At 34.4% G+C, this 20,473-nt stretch overlaps 2 protein-coding genes across 3 annotated transcripts in view; both read left to right on the forward strand.

Moving 5' to 3' along the window:
• The window catches only part of LOC142354506 (chromobox protein homolog 3-like), a 572,284-nt gene that overhangs the window by 515,217 nt on the left and 36,594 nt on the right, over window positions 1–20,473 (forward strand). The gene's annotated exons all lie outside the window — the stretch shown is intronic.
• LOC142354707 (WD repeat-containing protein 55-like) lies at window positions 415–20,205 on the forward strand. The gene is made up of 7 exons (XM_075407078.1): window positions 415–1,269; window positions 1,725–1,927; window positions 8,576–8,666; window positions 11,485–11,666; window positions 14,938–15,066; window positions 19,440–19,627; window positions 19,982–20,205. The coding sequence occupies exons 1-7, from the start codon at window positions 1,030–1,032 to the stop codon at window positions 20,161–20,163; spliced, it is 1,215 nt and encodes a 404-aa protein (XP_075263193.1). The 5' UTR covers window positions 415–1,029; the 3' UTR covers window positions 20,164–20,205.

The following is a 20,473-nucleotide window of genomic DNA, read 5'->3' on the forward strand; positions in this document are numbered from 1 at the left end:
GTCAAGACTTTTGTTACGACCATTTGACGTCACAATTACTGCAAATCTGCTTTTTGTTCATTCGCTCATGCAATTTTGACTGAGTTGCATGCGTGAAGTCATTTTTCACTCTTAGTGGAGCGAATTTTTTGTGCATTCTCAATTTTTTGGTCGCGTGACAACTCACTCTCAAAAAGACTTCCTCACTCTGAAATTGATTTTTCTTTACTTAGTTCACAGAGATAAGATCAAGTGAATGTGTGTCACTCTAAATGAAGGTAATTTGAGAGCAACTAATAGAGGCAGCAATAATTTATACAGATTCTTAATCAAAATATGACATCTCAGCCTTCAATGAAAAGACTATTTTTTGGGCTGTCTTTTTAACGGTTTTTTTGAGACTGCATATTACAAAGTTTTTGCCGCTATTTGATGGCAATCGGCCAGCTATGTTTTTAATTTTCAACAAAATTTTATTTAGGAAGTAGGCGAAACAAAAATCGAATAGAAGTAGCCAAATGTTGAACAGGGCATTAATTGGCTGATCTGCTCTTTTAGAACCTAACGCCTTACTAGTGTCTATGAATGCAATTCACCGAAACTGTTTTGGGGATAAAATTTGATGGCGTGAAAAGCGGTTCTCAATCTTCTTGATCCTAAAAGTTTGACAAACATCAAATCCAAATACAACACCTCAGCATTTAGTGAAAAGAAATTTCTATTTTGGTCTGTTTCTATTACTATCTTTTTGAAACTGTAGATCTACGAGGCTATTGCGGCTATTTTCTGGCAATCTGCCAGCTATATTTTGATTTTTAAAAGTGATTGTCAAATTTCGTATTAGTCCCTCTTTGCGGGTGCTAATTATTTGCATCCCCTCCCCGAAGAGAGCGTGGAATATTATTACATGGTGATTAGATCTGCAAGTTTGGTGAGCATCATTTCATAAATCTGTATTCTGTGATCTTTGATCGGCAGTACTTTGTTCTTAATTTTGGTCAGAAAACAGACAGGCAAGAGTGATTCTATTTCGATTGAATCGAAGTGCTTATGAGACAAAAAGTTATATTGCAGAAAAGTTACATGAGTTCCGAAGCGGACGACAGCGATTCTTCGGACTTCGACGAGAATGCCGAGGATTCGGACGAAAACATTAATGTCACTAATTCTGATGGAAATAAGTGTGATCAGAGTCAAAATAAATTTCCCTCTGCCTTCAGGTTGAAACGACATCCATGCCATTGTGTCTGTTTGCCCAGAGAACCTCTTGTAGCGGTTTCGGATCACAAAGTAAATTCCTAATTGAACTGTGAATCAACAAAAGGCTTGCTCGCTTTTGTAAAATAATAATCACGAACTGAATTTATCTTTAACACTTCAACCCTTTCTCATTACATCAACCACCACCCACTCCCTAACGTTGAATTTTAAATTAAAATTTGAACTGGAATTATACGAAAATTCGCTCATATTTACGGTACTTACTTACCTATGCATAAATATGTAGAGAAGATTTAAGTTAGCTGAAAATTTTAGCATAAGTGGCATGTGAATAGATTTTGGGTCCCGCCCTGGTGGACGCTATTTCTATTTTGAGACTTGGTCACAAAGGTATATTTGAAGGTAATGTAATGACCTTCTAATGATCCTTAGTTTTAATTTGTTTTTTTTTCATGATTTCGGTTACCTTTTTCAAAACTATGATAGAATTAAACGCAGGAGCTGACAATCGATACTGTTTTCAGGGTATTTTATCACTTTTCAACTTCGGATCAAATTCGTCCAATCTTTCATCGAAACCTGAAGTGACGTTGAAACACGTGGAAAAGCTGCACAATTCGTTCTTCTTTGTTGATGCGAATTCAGAAGCAACCAAAATTGTGTCAGCTGGCGATGGTCGATCGATAGCTGTTTCGGATGTTGAAAGAGGTCTCAAAATCATATCAAGGTAAGACTCTAGTAAATTTACACGTAATTACATAAATTGGCTGACAGTTTACAAAATAAGGCAAAATTTCATATTTGTAATCATTAATTGGTCGCGAACAAAGTTTGAAGCAGTTGAAAAAATGAAGTTGATTAAATTAACTCCATCTTAGTTTGTCGCATAATTATAGTCAATTCAGATCAATCCTGCAGATCAAAAAGCCAATTCGGCGCGTGGAAATTGCAGCCCGCGCAATCTGGTTTTCAATGTTGCAATATAATTCTTGACCAGCCTTATCTTATAGTCTGGTAGTTAATTTCACTCTCCCCGCTCATTGAGTGAGACACGGCAATGAAGTTACTGATTGCATTGTCATTTCATTGTTGGCTAGATTTTGACCCAAAACTCCTGTCTCTGGGTGAGTTTCTATCGACATTAGGGAAATCAGGCAAGGTTCTAGCAAGTATCATAAATGCTGTTCCTTAGCGACTACAGAACATGACTGGGTATTTTTTAAGGGCATCTGACAGACCCTCAGAATTAAAGCATCTATTGTCAGCAACAACAGCCATACTCTTTTTTTTCATGCAAAGTTTTTACTTTACCGGTTTCTTAACTGCTCTTATTCAGAAATTACATCTCATACTTAAACAGAATCGATTGTAAGATTACTTATCTCAAGGACAAGATTCCAAGTGGTTAAATCAGCCTCATCCTCTCAACCGGATTTTGTAGTGCTCCTATTTTTATTACAATTCAAATAATTTGAATTATATTGGGATGCTGTCTTTTTAGATCTTCACACACTTTGATTTTTGAAGTCAAATCGTGAAAGTGATTTTGGTCACGCCGGAACAGGAGCGAAAAAGCGACTTGTTTTGTGGCATAATTTTTTTCACTCCAATTTCAAGTGAGAAAATGGTCTTTGAACAAAAATGCGCTTTCTCGATTGTGGTTTTCAGTTCACTTGCGGCAATTGGACTTCGATTTTTGCTTTTTTTCCAATTTGTAATAGTTAAAGTGATTCCTCAGTCCATTTACTGGCCATTCGAGGTCTAGTTTTTTGTTGGGTCAATAAAATTTCTCTGATTGTATCGGGACTTATCCAGCTATGGTTTTCGATCAAAGTTTGTTTCGCTTTACATCATTTAGCCGCTTTTTTTGAAATTTTGCATAAAATTTTCTTTACTTTTCTAGGCTAGTTTCCTTCTCCGGAAATTGTTTGCAAATGCTCATTAAAGCAATTTAAAGTGAACTGAATCAGTATCGAAAAATAAAATAAAAAACTGTATAAACCCAGAAAGCCCAATTTTAGATGCCCGCTACTTGAACTTTGTTCTAATAAATCTTAGCTAACATCTCTAATTCTATTTTGCATTGATGCCAGCACTTATTTTCTCTTATTAAGAAACAGGAGTATGTCAAAATCCCTTCAGAATAGTTCGCACTTTGTCTTTATCTACAACAAAATGTAAATCTTTATTTCCAACAAACAATTTTTATAAGTTTTTTATAAGTGTGCCGGGTATGCTTATAATTAAATTTTTTATAAATTTAAATTTTTTATAAGTGTGCCGGGTATGCTTATAATGCATGATAGCTCAAATAATAATGCTCAAATAATTAAAGCTAATTTAATTTTTTATCCATCGTTTATCGAGGCGTCTTTGACAGATTCGTCACATCATTTTTGTCCAATGCTTTTCTCGATTAAAATCCGAGTACGAAATTGGGAAGCGGTAGTGTCAGGCTTTAAAACAAAATGAAACTAGTATAGTTAACTTTGTTATACATAAGAGGGCAGAGTTATTGAAAATGTTCTAAACCGTAAAATCTGTCATTTGTAATGTTGAAGGCACCAAAGAAAATTCGAATTGTTCAATTTTGATCCATGCATTTTGGCATCTAAATGACAAGAATGCTCATTAATGTGCGTTTGCACATGACGTTCTGACCCGAGCTCTATTAAGTTTTTTACTTAATTGTCAACCAAATGAAGATATAATCAAAAATTGATGTTTGAGTATAAAAAAAAATCGTTGCACAGGCAAATTACCAATTGAATTAATTAAATAAATCCGTGCCTCATTACAGCGTGCACGAGATCGGATATTAAAAGAAATACGAAAAAGAAAACTAACAACACCAACAAAAAAGCAAAAACAACAAAAAATCAAAAACAAAAATTTATCGTCAAAAACTCTATCTAAATTTAAAAGCACCTAGTAACAACATCAAAAGGCAATCAGATGAAACTTTAACTACACAAATTTACTTTTTTAACTATTCAGCAGATAGAAATTTTCCTAAATCAGACTAGGTAACAAGTCGACAAAAAGAAGAAATAATGAGGCGAAATTCAAAAATCAAATAACAATTAAACCAAATAATTTCAAACGTATTAAAAATCATTAGCTTTTCACAAAATAATTCTTGATCAATTAACTGAAAATAATTCATTACGGATCTTATAGGATCTGTTTTTGGTTAGACTAAGCCAAAGAATTGGACTAAAGATGCAGAAAATCTCAAAAAATTACAAATAATTTGAGAAAACACAAATTATTGAAGCCATTAACATCATTAGCCATTATCTGAATATTCTGTATTTTTATTTCAATTGCTATTTATACTAATTTAGCTAAACGTATAAGCCAATTCGGCGCGTGGAAATTGCAGCCCGCGCAATCTGGTTTTCAATGTTGCAATATAATTCTTGACCAGCCTTATCTTATAGTCTGGTAGTTAATTTCACTCTCCCCGCTCATTGAGTGAGACACGGCAATGAAGTTACTGATTGCATTGTCATTTCATTGTTGGTTAGATTTTGACCCAAAACTCCTGTCTCTGGGTGAGTTTCTATCGACATTAGGGAAATCAGGCAAGGTTCTAGCAAGTATCATAAATGCTGTTCCTTAGCGACTACAGAACATGACTGGGTATTTTTTAAGGGCATCTGACAGACCCTCAGAATTAAAGCATCTATTGTCAGCAACAACAGCCATACTCTTTTTTTTCATGCAAAGTTTTTACTTTACCGGTTTCTTAACTGCTCTTATTCAGAAATTACATCTCATACTTAAACAGAATCGATTGTAAGATTACTTATCTCAAGGACAAGATTCCAAGCGGTTAAATCAGCCTCATCCTCTCAACCGGATTTTGTAGTGCTCCTATTTTTATTACAATTCAAATAATTTGAATTATATTGGGATGCTGTCTTTTTAGATCTTCACACACTTTGATTTTTGAAGTCAAATCGTGAAAGTGATTTTGGTCACGCCAGAACAGGAGCGAAAAAGCGACTTGTTTTGTGGCATAATTTTTTTCACTCCAATTTCAAGTGAGAAAATGGTCTTTGAACAAAAATGCGCTTTCTCGATTGTGGTTTTCAGTTCACTTGCGGCAATTGGACTTCGATTTTTGCTTTTTTCCAATTTTTAATAGTTAAAGTGATTCCTCAGTCCATTTACTGGCCATTCGAGGTCTAGTTTTTTGTTGGGTCAATTAAATTTCTCTGATTGTATCGGGACTTATCCAGCTATGGTTTTCGATCAAAGTTTGTTTCGCTTTACATCATTTAGCCGCTTTTTTGAAATTTTGCATAAAATTTTCTTTACTTTTCTAGGATAGTTTCCTTCTCCGGAAATTGTTTGCAAATGCTCATTAAAGCAATTTAAAGTGAACTGAATCAGTATCGAAAAATAAAATAAAAAACTGGATAAACCCAGAAAGCCCAATTTTAGATGCCCGCTACTTGAACTTTGTTCTAATAAATCTTAGCTAACATCTCTAATTCTATTTTGCATTGATGCCAGCACTTATTTTCTCTTATTAAGAAACAGGAGTATGTCAAAATCCCTTCAGAATAGTTCGCACTTTGTCTTTATCTACAACAAAATGTAAATCTTTATTTCCAACAAACAATTTTATAAGTTTTTCTGTTTGTTCCTTCAAACCCAATCGCTGTTATAGGAATCAGGGGCAACTAGTTTCCGTTAGTCTGCCGGGTATGCTTATAATGCATGATAGCTCAAATAAGAATGCTCAAATAATTAAAGCTAATTTTTTTTTATCCATCGTTTATCGAGGCGTCTTTGACAGATTCGTCCCATCATTTTTGTCCAATGCTTTTCTCGATTAAAATCCGAGTACGAAATTGGGAAGCGGTAGTGTCAGGCTTTAATTTTTTATCCATCGTTTATCGAGGCGTCTTTGACAGATTCGTCACATCATTTTTGTCCAATGCTTTTCTCGATTAAAATCCGAGTACGAAATTGGGAAGCGGTAGTGTCAGGCTTTAAAACAAAATGAAACTAGTGTAGTTAACTTTGTTATACATAAGAGGGCAGAGTTATTGAAAATGTTCTAAACCGTAAAATCTGTCATTTGTAATGTTGAAGGCACCAAAGAAAATTCGAATTGTTCAATTTTGATCCATGCATTTTGGCATCTAAATAACAAGAATGCTCATTAATGTGCGTTTGCACATGACGTTCTGACCCGAGCTCTATTAAGTTTTTTACTTAATTGTCAACCAAATGAAGATATAATCAAAAATTGATGTTTGAGTATAAAAAAAAATCGTTGCACAGGCAAATTACCAATTGAATTAATTAAATAAATCCGTGCCTCATTACAGCGTGCACGAGATCGGATATTAAAAGAAATACGAAAAAGAAAACTAACAACACCAACAAAAAAGCAAAAACAACAAAAAATCAAAAACAAAAATTTATCGTCAAAATTGACTGAAAATAATTCTTTACGGATCTTATAGGATCTGTTTTTGGTTAGACTAAGCCAAAGAATTGGACTAAAGATGCAGAAAATCTCAAAAAATTACAAGTAATTTGAGAAAACACAAATTATTGAAGCCATTAACATCATTAGCCGTTATCTGAATATTCTGTATTTTTATTTCAATTGCTATCTATACTAATTTAGCTAAACATATACTGAAACATTAAGTAAGTTCAATTGCGCGACATTTGAAATTAATTGACGTTCCGAATGTGCTAATGTGCTAAAAGAAGAGAAAAAGAAAAAAATTTTGACCACTCAGAAAACTTCCATGAAACGCATATTATCCAACAAACACAACATCAGTTACGAAATAATTTCAATAGAAGCGTAAATTTTTGAATAGCAAGGAATTAGATGAGGATAAGTTAAAATTTGACGAAAAATAACGAAAAAGAAAATCCAAAATTTTTTCAAAAATTGTGAAAGCTCGTGGCATCGAAATCATGAAACCAATAGTTAGAAGATAAAACCGCTAGACAGGTTAATACTGGTTACAGTTGAAAGGAAGGTTGTCCTGTCATTACTGAGACTGACTTACAGTTCACGAAAGTAAGTTTAAGATGGTTAATGTTCAAAAAAGTTTTCGAAAAATTATATTTAGTCTTAACAGCCATAAAATTCAATAGCTTTCCACAGAAGTCAATAAATACTGTAAGTTATGCCTCGATGGGAAGATATTGATGTCATGTTTGTTGTTCATAAATTATCAATAAGGCATCACAATAAGTCTTTTGACTATGAAAAGAACAACAAATACAGTCAAAAACCAAAATTTCTGTAGAAAAGTGCGTGAAGAAAGTGTCGAAGCCAATTAAACCATAAGTTTTTCTTGAAAACGTTATCTATGATCCATTCAACGTCTTTTCTTAGCCAGTGGGAACTATCAATTATAGTAAAATGTAATAAGATTTCAAAACGAACCAAATTAAAACAAAAAATAAGTTCAAAAATAAAAGTTTTTTAAAAATATTGGCATCGGAGTCGTAAAACCAATAGTTAGAAGATGAAACCGCTAACCAGATTGACTTTTGGTTTCAATAAAAGGGTCCTGTCATTATCAAGACTGACTTACTGTCCACGAAAATCAGTTTAAGATCGGTTAATGTAACAAAAAAAAATCGAAAAATTAGCTATCCCCTATTAGCTGTCCACTCAAAGTAAAATAATAGGTTCACTTAAGGCTCATTAGGAAGTTTTTTTGCATTTTTAATCAACGAGTCTATGCCATAGGACTCTAAAGTTATTGAAATCTCAAAATGAACATCAAAATTTCATTAAAAATTACGAAAACTGAAGATTCGAAGCCAAAAAAACATGAGCGATTCCTTGAAAGCAAATTTTTTGTGCATTGGGCATCATTTGACTGTTAATGAGGTTTGTCATTAGCGAAAACTAGATATGAAAAGTGACTAGTCTCTAAGTTACTAAAAAAACAAAAAAATGAAATGTTTGCTAAAATAATCAGCTCTCAAATTGAATTCGATTTTTTTATAGTAAACTTCCCTGTGGGACCAGAACTAGGCTTTTATCGCCTTTCGTCCATTGGCAACACAAGATTGTTTCATTTTGTGGCGTGAAATGTTATTTTGAATTTGTATTTTTATAGAAAAAATCTTAATTTGAACAAAAATTACGCTAAAGAGTGAACAAAATCATGCAAAAATACAAAATACAAAATTACGAAAAATTAAAAAAATCTTTAATTTTGAATTTGTGCGTTGGACGAACTTTTTAATGACCCATTCGATTATATAGTCCCCCCCTCACAAGTGGGGTCTGAACGCACTTTACAGTGAACATGAGCAAGTTGATCAACATCATTCGGGGTCTACGAAAGTGTATATAAATTTTTAAATGTTTCAGAATAAGCAAAGCACATGGGAGTTCAATCAGTGCTGTGTGTTGGTACAATGACAATTGTGTTGTAACTGGAGACACAAGAGGCAGAATCAAGGTAATATACCTCATCAGGGGATTTGATAATAAAACTGTCAATTACGAGAAAGCCCCCCCCCCCCCCCCCCCCCCCCCGTTATAGGGTAATCGGTCAACTCGGGGCGGCAAGTCAACTCCTATATACACGTATAAATTCTGACAAAAGTCCAACGTCAAAGCTTCATAAATAAATAAAGATAGCTTCAGTAGGCATAAGGAATTTGATAAAAGTATTTTGGTGAAGAGCGTTTCACTCTCATTTTTAGTAACTACAAGTTAAGTTAGATACTTCCTGAGTTTGGCGTGTGAGCTTCGTTACCCGGCACCATTGAAATAACTTCTTCGTCATTCATGTTTTTTGTAAGTTGTTATAACTTCGCTCTCTATGTTCGACTTTCAAGCGGTTAATTTGGACAACTTCACCAAATGAGAAAGAACGTTATAAAAACTAACCTGAACACAATCTTGTTGTTCCGACCGCACTTAGTGGCGAGGAGTAACTATGTGCTCAACGGTTTTTTTATTCAGGCAATTTTGTCCGAACGACATATTTGACGTAGAAAGAAATTCTCCTAATTGACGTAGAAAGAAATTCTCCCAAAGAATTTTTCAAATTTTTGGAGGAGTTTTCCAGGATTAACATTTTTGTGAACTTTCGTTATTTTGTTCCCTTTTAAGCATAGATTTCGACTAAATTTTTGATTGTTTTGCCCAATTATGTTAATAATAGGAATAATTTAGTGCTGCTCATAACCGCTTTGCCCATTAGCGAACTGTTATTAGTCTCCTTGTGGTTTTTACAATCGAATGTACTTGGATTATATAGGAGAGTTATCTTTTTTTAAGGTGAACGACTTTTTAACGTGAGAATTAAAATTGAAGCAATGATATCGGATACGAAAGAAAAAGAGGGAAAGCGATTTATCGAGAGGTTCCAAATTTGTTCAAACTGCTTTGCAGTTGGATGAAGAATTTATAGAAACAAATTTTTGGATTTTAGAGAATTTATTCACGCAGAACCATTTGGCTGTTGTTTTGACTTGGTTTCGTTTTTAATGAATTTTATGTCAATTATTTTTGTTCAGATTGTGCTCTCCTAGTTTGATTCAATTGGAATTTCCTATCTGCTGTCATTTTAGTTCGAATCATAAATAGCAGGGCTCACTGGCTCTCTAATGAGGCACAAGTGAAGCTATTGGATGGCTCATATTCGCATCTAATCTCTTTCCCACGACGTTAATGAACAGTCTGTGGTTCTCTAGTCAGATAAAGTTATATTTATTAATTGCTCTTGAACGAAGTTCATAGCAATTATTGTAAACGTGTGTGCCTACAAAAATTTTTGCTTGACGGTGTTGACTTTTCGAGTGACTTTTTCGCCCTTGACTTTTGCGTTTCGCGTGATCTAAAATTCTCTCTCAATCACAATTTCAAGTAGCTGAACTCAATTGGCGGCAATTTAATACTCAAAGTCAATTGAAAAGTGCGCCAAAATTGGTGCCATTTTTCACTTTAAATTTTAATATTGGTATATGTTAACCTCTAATGTGGTTATCTGAAGCCCACAATTGAGGTTCTTAGTCCCATTTAGGCTCCCCACCGACTGAAGCAGGCTGCAATTGATTAGAGCTCCCACTAAACGTTCGATGGCAATTCTTCCGACGTTTAGTTGGTCATGTTTAAATGTTTTCATTTCGAAGATGACAATCTATGGTTTAAAGATATATTCACACGTTTTTCCTGTAAATTTTGTCAATGAGAAGACAAATTAGAGTAGTCTTTTTAATTCAGCTGGATTTGTAAAGGGAGCGACAAATCGATTTATTCAAGGTGTGAAATTGTCTCGAACTGCATTTAAAGTGGAGTGAAAAATTTGTGATTGGGCGGATTTTCGGTTTTTGAAAGATTTTTTCCACGCGCGGCATTTTCTTTTTTGTTTACTCGCGTGATTTACTTCTCTAAAATTTAACTTTTTATCGCATTCAAAATGAGTTCTTACTTTAGTTCAAGGAGATAGAGTCCACTGAGAAATTAGCTAGTAGAAATAAAATATACAGATTTTGCATCCAATTGTAACACCTGAACAGCTAACAAAAAAAAAATCTTTTTTTGGTCTGTTTTTTTTTAATTTTTGAGACTTCAGATCTACAAAGCTATCGCGTATTTTCTCTGAAAGTCTGCCAGCTATGTTTGTTGATATTCTTAAATTTTGATTCTAACAGCTCATGTATTGTAAAGCTGTATTTTTGAACTGCAGTTTTAATGGTTTATATGACTCTTGCACTTCGTTTTAATAAAATATTATGTTTTTTTAAAAAAAATTTGCTCGTTTTTTTAGTTCCTGCTTTTTCGTCTTATTAACCACTGGTCTCATTGGCTCTATTTATGAGGCGTAATAGAATCGATGTAATAGTTTTAATTTGTGTCTATTTTAATCTGATTTTCAAATATTTAGTCTTTAACAAATTTGCAATATGTTAGAAGGTTGAATGTGGAACCTTATTTGTATTATGAATGATTTTAAATGTGATTTGTGGCAGAATAGATGTATAGAAGCTTTACAAGTACAACGTAAACTTTGTTGAAGAATTGAGCTCTTGAGGAATAATAATAAACAAGAGCCTGGGTTATAAGAGATTCCCATGCCCAGGAGCTGGAGAATAGTTGGTTTAATGGTGTAATACACTAGGCTTATAAATAAAGGGATCCTGATGCGTGTCTATACCAGGTAAGTTACAGTAGTTGCTTTTACCTGGAAACTCGTACTCGAGCCTAATGATTTATTTTCAATTATAATCTGTTCTTCAAAGTGTATTTAAGCGGTTATTTATTTACAGGCGTTTGATGTGCGCGTTGGTGGTCTTACTGCGAAGAAGAGCCGTGTTTTCAAATTCTACGAGAATGAGGGTGAGATAACGGACTTCTCGGGGGACAGTAATCGGAAGTACCTCCTTGCGTCATCTGCCGATTCCAGTATGTCCACTATTGACTTCAGAAGGGCCAAGTTTATCATGCAAAGGTGCATGTTTGATAGTTGTTTTGGAACCTGGGTCATGCCCAATCATGGCTAAAGGACGTAATTACAACCCCCCCCCCCCCCCCACACACACACACACACACACACTACCTAAGTAAGTATACAACTTTTACGTCTCTTGCGGCCGCGCTGTTTTCACGCATAGTGAGGTGCTACAGCAAATCATAAGTTGCAAATTGGTCTTCAGCGGTTTTCTGATGTCGAAACAAAAAAGATACTAAGGAATTATTCAAAATTTAAATTGCAACGGTTTTTGCATTTTATTTTTGTTCAGAAAACCAGTTTTGATTTGCAATGAAATATTCTCTAAACTTACACCTTAGTACGCAGACTTTATACCTCTATAAATTATTATATTAAGATTTTTTTCTGTGGTATAATTGAATTTTTAAAAAATAAAATTAGAATTTTTTCTTCCCTTCTCCTTAAATTATTAAGACAAGTTTCTTTGGTAGCCTTGGGTAAGCATTTTTACCCCCGTCAGAATCAGTGTTTGAATCGATTTGGTTGCTTACAAAAATTGACTTCAGTTCAGTAAGGGGTGTTTTTAACCCTTTCTAATTTGATTGTTAACTGATATTTGCAAACCTAAATAAGCCATTGAATTCGGATCTGTTTTTCCATGTTTTTTCCCTATACCTAAACGAAGTGAAAAAAATTGAATTGCTTTTTATCTACTGATTGATATCAGGGTTTGAAATAAGTTAGAAAGTTGGAAATAAGTTGGATTTATTTTTGTTGTAGTTAGGTTGAGTTCTAGCGTAACATTCGTAATCTAGGAGTTTTATATATTGTCAATATTGCATTGAAAGGTTGTAAACATTGGTGTTGACCTGTTCCATCAAATTTGCCATTGACCTTTAAGATCAAAATAGTTTTCAAAATCTGTAGACAGTTATCGTTGCTTTCTCATATTAGAGTCGTCAGCAATCCGTTGATCTTAGAAGTTTCACCGTTCCTTGAGTAATTTCTCAATAGACTATTGTTAAATAAAGTTGTAAATGTCATTCTAAAGCACCCTTTATTATTGTGAGTTTAAATGTCATTAAGTTCATATTGAGTAGTTGACCTTTTGTCAAACTGACTGATAAGCTTCTAGAGGGAATTGAGATTGGTTAGTCTGGTTAAGGAAAAATTCTTATGGTCTCATGCTTTGATATCTCTTCTCCAAGCAATATTCTATAGTGATGTAAATTGAGAACTGCGCGGCATAATTTTCTATTTCGAGGATGCTTAACAACTGAAGTAAGGAACAATTGACTGCTAGTCGCTATAAGATTTTTTAATTGACCATTTTTGAAAACATAGATTTTTATGATTGAAACTGTTCTTGTTTTTTCAATCAGTATTATCTCAGATTGTCGAGGTTCAAACGTCTCTAGTTTTTCTCGATTTTTATTTCGATGCAGAATTCTATCTGCGCTGCATAAACAACTTTTGTGAAACGGAAAGTGCGTCTTAACTAAAGTAATAAACCAATAAGATCCGTCAAAAAAATTGCTTTTACCATTTTAAGAAAACGGCGGCTTCCACCGTTTTAAAAATTTGTTTGATTAGAGGAGTTGGAAGGTTTGGATAATTTTCGTAATTAATTAACGTCGAGAGATTTAAAATTTCTATGGTTTAAGCAGTCAATATTTTATATTGCTAAAAATGAGAACTCGCTAAGATTAACTCCAGTTAAATTCAGATAAGGAACCAGCGTGATCGGCTATAAAAAATCTTTGCGTGAAATGACGGGACTGGGGTACATAATAAATGGAAAATGGAATAGATCGCAATATTTCAATATTTATTTGGCAAATCTTGACCTTCGCAGAATATATAACAACTTTCTGTTTTGATTAGTTGCCGTCAAACAATGTTTAGCAATTGTTTTGAGCCCTGATAGTTTTGTAATAAGATTTTTTGCTTGTTAATAGCCGCCGTTAGCCTCTCAACAGCTATTATTTAGGCGCTCTCCTTTTTTTACAATTCAAAGAATTTGATTTGTATTGGGGCGCTGTCTTTAAGATCTGTTCACACATTTTAATGATGTTCGAAGTCAAATTGGCGTAGTGATTTTTGTCACGCGGAAACAACAAGTGAAGCGGAAAAGCGAGTTGTTTTGCGGCGTAAAATTTTTTCACTCTAATTTTAACGGAGAGTGAAAAAAGGGTGTTTGAGCAGAAATTCGCTGGTGGTTCTTGTTCACATGCGGCAATTTACTTTAATTTTTGTCGTTTTTTCAATTTTTTGGGCGGATTTTTAAATGTTTTTCTCAATCGATTCATAGTTCTTTCTAGTCTTAGTGTTTTTGTTTGAACCTTATTTCTCTTTCTCGTTAGTGGGTTTTTGTTCACATGCGGCATTTTGACATTGATTTTCCGTTAAAAATTTTTGGAAATGGAGATTTTTTTGAAAATGGTTTTCCCAGTTCACTAATTGTCCGTTCTAGGTCTAGTTTTTGTTTAGTCATTAAATTTTTTTTTGAATTGTACGTTAAGACGTGTCCTGTTGTGTTTTTTTAATTCGCTTTACCTTTTGATCACGTTTTTGTTTCTAAATAAGTCACGATTTTCACGTTTGACTTCTGACGTAGTTCACTCACTGTTTCAACTGAATGGATTTTGAATTATTTGAATTACGTAATGTGGTGAATACGGTCAATGTCATGAGAGCAAAATCAAAAGAGACGATATAAACCGATAAAGCCCGGTCATTAAGTCATTGTTCATTAGGTTATCAAATTTCATTAGTGTTTGCTAGCTGAAATCGATATTCAGTTTATTAGCTTTTATTTCAGTAGCCCGAATTAAGTATAGTTACTAACTTTTAGAATTAAGAATTAAGTATAGAATCTAACTGAAAATTTAGAACACGCCAAATTCGAACACTTTATGACACTGAAAAAAAATTCGGTGCATTTATCTCTTTTTTTTCTTTCTCTTTCAATCCCGATGTGCTTCAAGCGCGTCAACGGCGGCTATTTTCCGGCGATATGCCGGCTATTTTATTGTATTTTTACGCTATTGAATTTGTCGTTGGAGTAAACGGGCAAAAGTTGGAGGGCATCCCTTCGCTGCGCTGTTATGTTAGTGATTTTATGGCTTCCAAGTGTATGGTTCACAACTAAGAGTCATAAATTCTTGGTTTAAAGTAATATATAGGAGAATTTGACCCCCCCCCCCCACACACACACCCAGAAAACAGTGAGGCTTGCCTCCGAGGCTAACTCGATGTGTCCGTCCTGAGTCGGTTATGTTGGTTTCAGTCAGCCAAGTAGCAATGGTGAAATGAGAAGTGTGGTTGTGATGAGTGAAGAGACCAAAGTGTTGTGTGGGCTGTCAGATGGCCATGTCCAGATATACGAGATGGGACTGTTCGGTGTACACGTCGAGAGGTAATTGTTTTGAACTCTCGCCCTCGTACTGCGTTTTTTGTTCAGTCATTTCATCGATAAATTTCAGAACGATAATTGTATGAAATTTCTAGAACGATGATTGGTCAACAGTACAAAAAAATATACGGATTTTTGTAGTTTTTGCGTTTCGATGAGTTGGTAAGCTACAGAAATTTGCGAGTTTTGAAAGAATTTTGTTCGCCTTTGGAGCCTTTTTGACCAAATATAGCCAATTTTGCTGTATGGTAATGAAATCAATAAAAAGTTACTAATTGCTCTCGAACGACGTAACCTTTTTAGAACCTGAAGCTGGATTTACCAACCTCAAGCTTAAGTTACTGGTTTTTGCTATATAAAATTACAAATATTAACATTGATAGGTGGTATATACATAGCGAAGACTGGACTAGCCGGAAAGCCTGCTAAAGGTTTAATGAAGGCAGCCCAAGAGCCCAAAATATGAAACATCATGAGGGTGAAGTTGAACAGAATAAACTAAGAACAGGTAAAGAAAAACAGAATGAACTATTACAATTTCTATTTGAACGATGCAATCCAGGACAGCCTCGAGACCGTGAGACACCCCCAGGGCAAATGAGGATGAGTAGTTTAAGAAAGTCCCTGAATGATAAGAGTGACTTTCGAGTGCTCATTGAAGGCTCTAAAACATTAGTTCGTTCAACACCTTGAGCTCTGAAAGGCGTCCCGCACAAGCAAGAAGCTGTCCAAGACTGCAAATCATATAACTTAAATTGATAGAGGCAATTTGATGCTACTTTGATTAGTTCTCATTTAAAGATAATATTTGCCAGCTCTATTTTTCCTATTATATAATTATCATGGAACTCGTGCACATATGAGTTTTTTGAGTTTTCACTTTTAAAACCTGTTCGAACTTCTCTTTGCTTTTTTGAACAGTTTTGACAGTCAAATTGTTCTAAATTCTACCAAGAGTTGTTTCGCTTTACATTTGATTATTGGCAGAGAGTTGACCCCGCTTTCTTCTCCATAGATTCTTCCAGTTTGTGATACTTCTTATTAACCACTCGTCTGAACGACTATGTGTAAATCAAACACCGATGCAATTTTTAATTTCTTCAGCTTATCCGAAATGCTGTCACGATACCCTTTGCGAAAAGCGATTCTAAAACCGTTTTTGGCTTTTGTGTATTACGTCGAGATTGCTTTTATTCACGCAACCATATAGAACAATCCCATATTGCAAGGCTGGTTTTTCATGTGTTTTATAATAATTTATATGCTGATTAATTGTCATTACATCATGCAACTTTTTGACAGTTGCGCAGAATTTGTCTTTTTGTGTATATACTCAATGTGTTGTCTGAAAGAAAATTTGTTATCCAACCATATTCCTGAATATTTGCAGGAATCCACACTTATTGGTATTTCGTTGGAAAATTTTGAGATGTCATTAACAGTGCCAAATCTGAGCACTTTAGATTAGATTTCGTTGCCTTTACGGTTATTTTGTTGTATTTCATTCACCGATCGACTCTTTCGATATCTTTATAAAGCTCCTCGTTTATGAACCCCACATTTGACTAGGCGTTTTGTGCCCATAATGTTAACAATATGTATATAATGATACCTCTTTGATACTTATTTTTTGAGCAGACAAAGTTACAACCCCGAATTCTGTAGTTTTGAAGTTTTTCTAGTATGATAGTAATCAACACTATTGAATGCTTTCTGCAATCAAGTAAAACAATCATAGATTTTTTCAAAATTTTTATCTCTCAACTATTTTAAGGGCGGCATCTCTAGTATTCATTTTGGACCAAGAACCAAACTTATTAATTCTGTTATAAACAAAACGTTCGAACACTTTTGCAAATGATTGGAGTAGTGAAATTGGTCTGTAATTTCCATAGCCCTTGACATTACCATCTTTATAGAGGGATTTACTTTGCAACTTTAAAATCGGTCGGGAAAGTTCCAGTTTTAACACAATTATTGAATACAATAGTTGGTGATTCACTTATGAGGGGATAACAAAGTTTAACATTTTAGAGGATATAACAGTGTGACCAGAACTGTTTTAGCATGTTTTTAATTACGTTTTCTGCCTCCTTGTGTTTGACTTCAGTAAAAAAGACTGTAGTTGCGTTTCAATGTGTAATTTTTTACTTCATTTTTGGCATTTAATTCCGTGCCGATTTTTGAAAAAACTTGTATCACCTGCGACATGAGTCAGAATTATACGGCAAAATCAGTTTTGTTTTTGATCTGATTATATTATTGATGGTAGTATGCTGATGGTATTATGCGATTATATTGCTGATGGTAGTTTTCGGTCGGCATTTTCCAACTTATTTCTCCTGAAAGATCGATATGCTTTATCGGATAGCGCATAACAATTTTCCCTCGAATTATTAAATGGCTCAAAGTTATGTTGTTGGATTTTTAGTATGCAGTACCTGATTTGTCACCCAGTTCTTAAGCGCTCTTCTTTTTTAAGTGGGCAAAATCTTTTGAAAGAATAGGTTATTACCACATTAAGCTTTACGATTGCTGTAGTGGGATCAAGATCTATAAACGCGATATTCACTTTTCGCTCAGTAGAAACTCCAGTCTTAACCTATTATCAAGGTGATTAAAAACCCCTAGATTTCTTGTGAAGAAACTGCGTTCATTTTTTTTTTATTTCGGAAGCATCAGAACTTTTTCACACAAATGATGATCAACTGGTCCAAAACTATAATTCATAGCTCTCTTACTTAAAATCTTGATCATATAGTCTTCTCACCTGGCAGAAGTTGATGTTTCCCGGCTCTGTTGTGACAGTAAGTTCATACCGAATGAAGTAAATATGTTGGATAACCCTCTACACTCCTTGTTGTCCCTTTAGAGATCAATATTGAAATTTCGTGCATTTGTTGTTTCTCGAAATATGTTGCTCTAAGATAATTAAAAAATTCCAGCAACGGACTCGGAGGTTGACCGATACAAAACTGTGAATATAATTTTGACCGTTTTCAGTATCAATATCAACCGTTTTCAGTAGCAATGTTAACTTTTATAGTATCTGCGTCCGAGTGTTCGTTAAAACTTCTTACTTTGAGCTTATCAGATACATAAACTTCTACAGCTCCACCTTATACTCGGCAACGTGAGTAAATTTTAAACAGTTAAAATAAAACTTGGTTTTATTTTCAGACTTGTTTCGCCAATTCGCCACGTCTGCGTAATGGCAATTATATCTGGTTTATCAGTGAGTTGCTCAGTGCTTGATTCTAGATTAATACATTTTTCCTTGGAGAAAGTACATTATTTGTATTACAAGTGACAGCCTCAGAAGAACTAATGTGTTGCTTATATGAAATGGTGGAAACGGTGAGTTAAAATAAAGTGAGGTGATCTCTGAGACTGCCAAATATTACGAATCACTATATACTTCGACGACAGTCAGTTTCAGAATGAACGTCGTTTTTTGGTCAGTATTAGCATTGTTTACATTGGATGCGATAAATTGATCGAGATCTTTGTTATTTTTCAGCTTTTTTAGATTTCCCTCTTTTCCATTCTTAGGACTGCTCATTTCTCGTTTGTTTGCTTTTTGTTTTACATCAACTTGTTTTTGTCCTCTTTCAGTGAAATTGAATAATGCTGATCTGGGTGCTGATTGATGTTTTTTCGTTTTTAGGATAAGATATAAGGGAGCTGTGCACTAGTAAAGAACTTGCATTCTCGATGTCAACAACATTGTGTGGTTTCGGCTTACGTCCATGTTTTTTGATAAAAACTTGTTGTACGCAGTTGCAGGTTGATGTTTTCAGGCCTGGTCCTTTTAAGTAGTCCATTAAATCGGCGTCTCTTTGCTAATCGTTCGCTGAGGAACATCGGTTTTGCATTTGTAAGGTTACGCTGATTTCTCAAGAAATGTTTTCCCCATTCGCTGTCCTTAAAGTATACGAACTTAACAATGAATGCTGGTGGTTGGCTAGGGCGGTGGATCATGATATCTTCGGTTAAAAAAAGCTTCTAAAATTCAGAATGTCAGATAAGATTTACTCATTTTGCTCCTTTAAACGGTTATACCTCCAAATTGTATTTCCTGTTGGGCTGTTTGTAATTCGATTCTTATAATTGAGGTTTGAAATCGATTTCATTTTGCAACTCTTTGATTGCTGGTGTATTTTAACAGTGATGGCCGTATTTCCAGTTTAAATATTGTCTTAAATTCCGTTTTTGTTCGTTTCGTGTTTTTTTTTGGTTATACCTGCCTTCTGTTATATATGGCAAACCAAATAAAGAACTTTGCTTCCAGCAACAAAAGAATCCAAATTTGACGTAAGAAATTATCAGGATATGAAACGTGTCATGGTTCAACCTACATTCCTTTCTGTTTCTAGTCTCCCTATCTTTGACCAAATCCAGCACGCGGAAGCTGATCTGAATCTTGACAAGATTCGAGCTGTGAATGAGAACATTTACGTGGTCAGTGACGACAACGGGTCTATCCACGCCTATAGTCTTTTTCCCAATCGGAGAATTGCCAAGATTGGGTGTCACAAACTGTCAACTGAATGCTTTGACGTTGGTTAGTGAAAATTTTTTTACTGAACGGCACAAGTTATTGTGGAGAAAAAGTACGGAAGATAGACAGCCAAATTGAGTCTACTTTACAAACTGCCCTAAGTTTAGAATTAATCATAAGGAAACAAACAAAAAAGTTGCTCAATTGTATTTCTGAGGAATCAAGCTTATTTAACAATTGCAGAACAAACATAGTAAGCTCCTCCCATTAAGATTTGTCGTTCTTATCGGTAAAGTTTTCTTTGTAAGTTGTCATGCTCAAAAGCTCCGGAAGAAACAGAATAGATCCATTTTCTATTTAAAAATTTAACTGATTTTTATATTTGGTTTAAACTGATTTAAATTAATTTGGTTTCAGATCATTCGGGCGATCTTCTCGTCTCGTGTGGAGCGGACAGACTTCTCAAGTTTTGGGATGTTTCTCTTTTGACAGCTTCTGAGATTTTGGAGAAGAGAAGTAAACGGAAAACTAAACAACAGATTATGTCCATTAGAAGGGCATTTGATCCAGCAGCTTCTTTCTTTGCTGATATTGATTAAATTTGTATTAGTATCGTTTTGAACTTGATTTTTTGAGTTGAATGTTTTAAAATAGACGCACAGCGATATCTAGCGCAGTTATGAGTCCCATCGTGGTTTTGCTGAAACTCAAAAGCTATCATTTCTTAAGCGAAGAATGTTTATACAGGCGTGCTTCATACCGGGGGATGGTAGCCAGTAGACAAAAATTTTCAACTAAGATTTTGTAGACATTAGAAGAGAACCAATTAAAACAGTTAATAAGTTATAGCAAGTACAAAAGTCTCCCTAACATTTTTTACATAATAATAGCTTACAAAAGTTAAATTTT

Source organism: Convolutriloba macropyga, chromosome 15 (genome assembly GCF_964194025.1).
Source record: "Convolutriloba macropyga chromosome 15, txConMacr16.3, whole genome shotgun sequence".
In the NCBI taxonomy this organism is placed as follows: Eukaryota; Metazoa; Xenacoelomorpha; order Acoela; family Convolutidae; genus Convolutriloba; species Convolutriloba macropyga.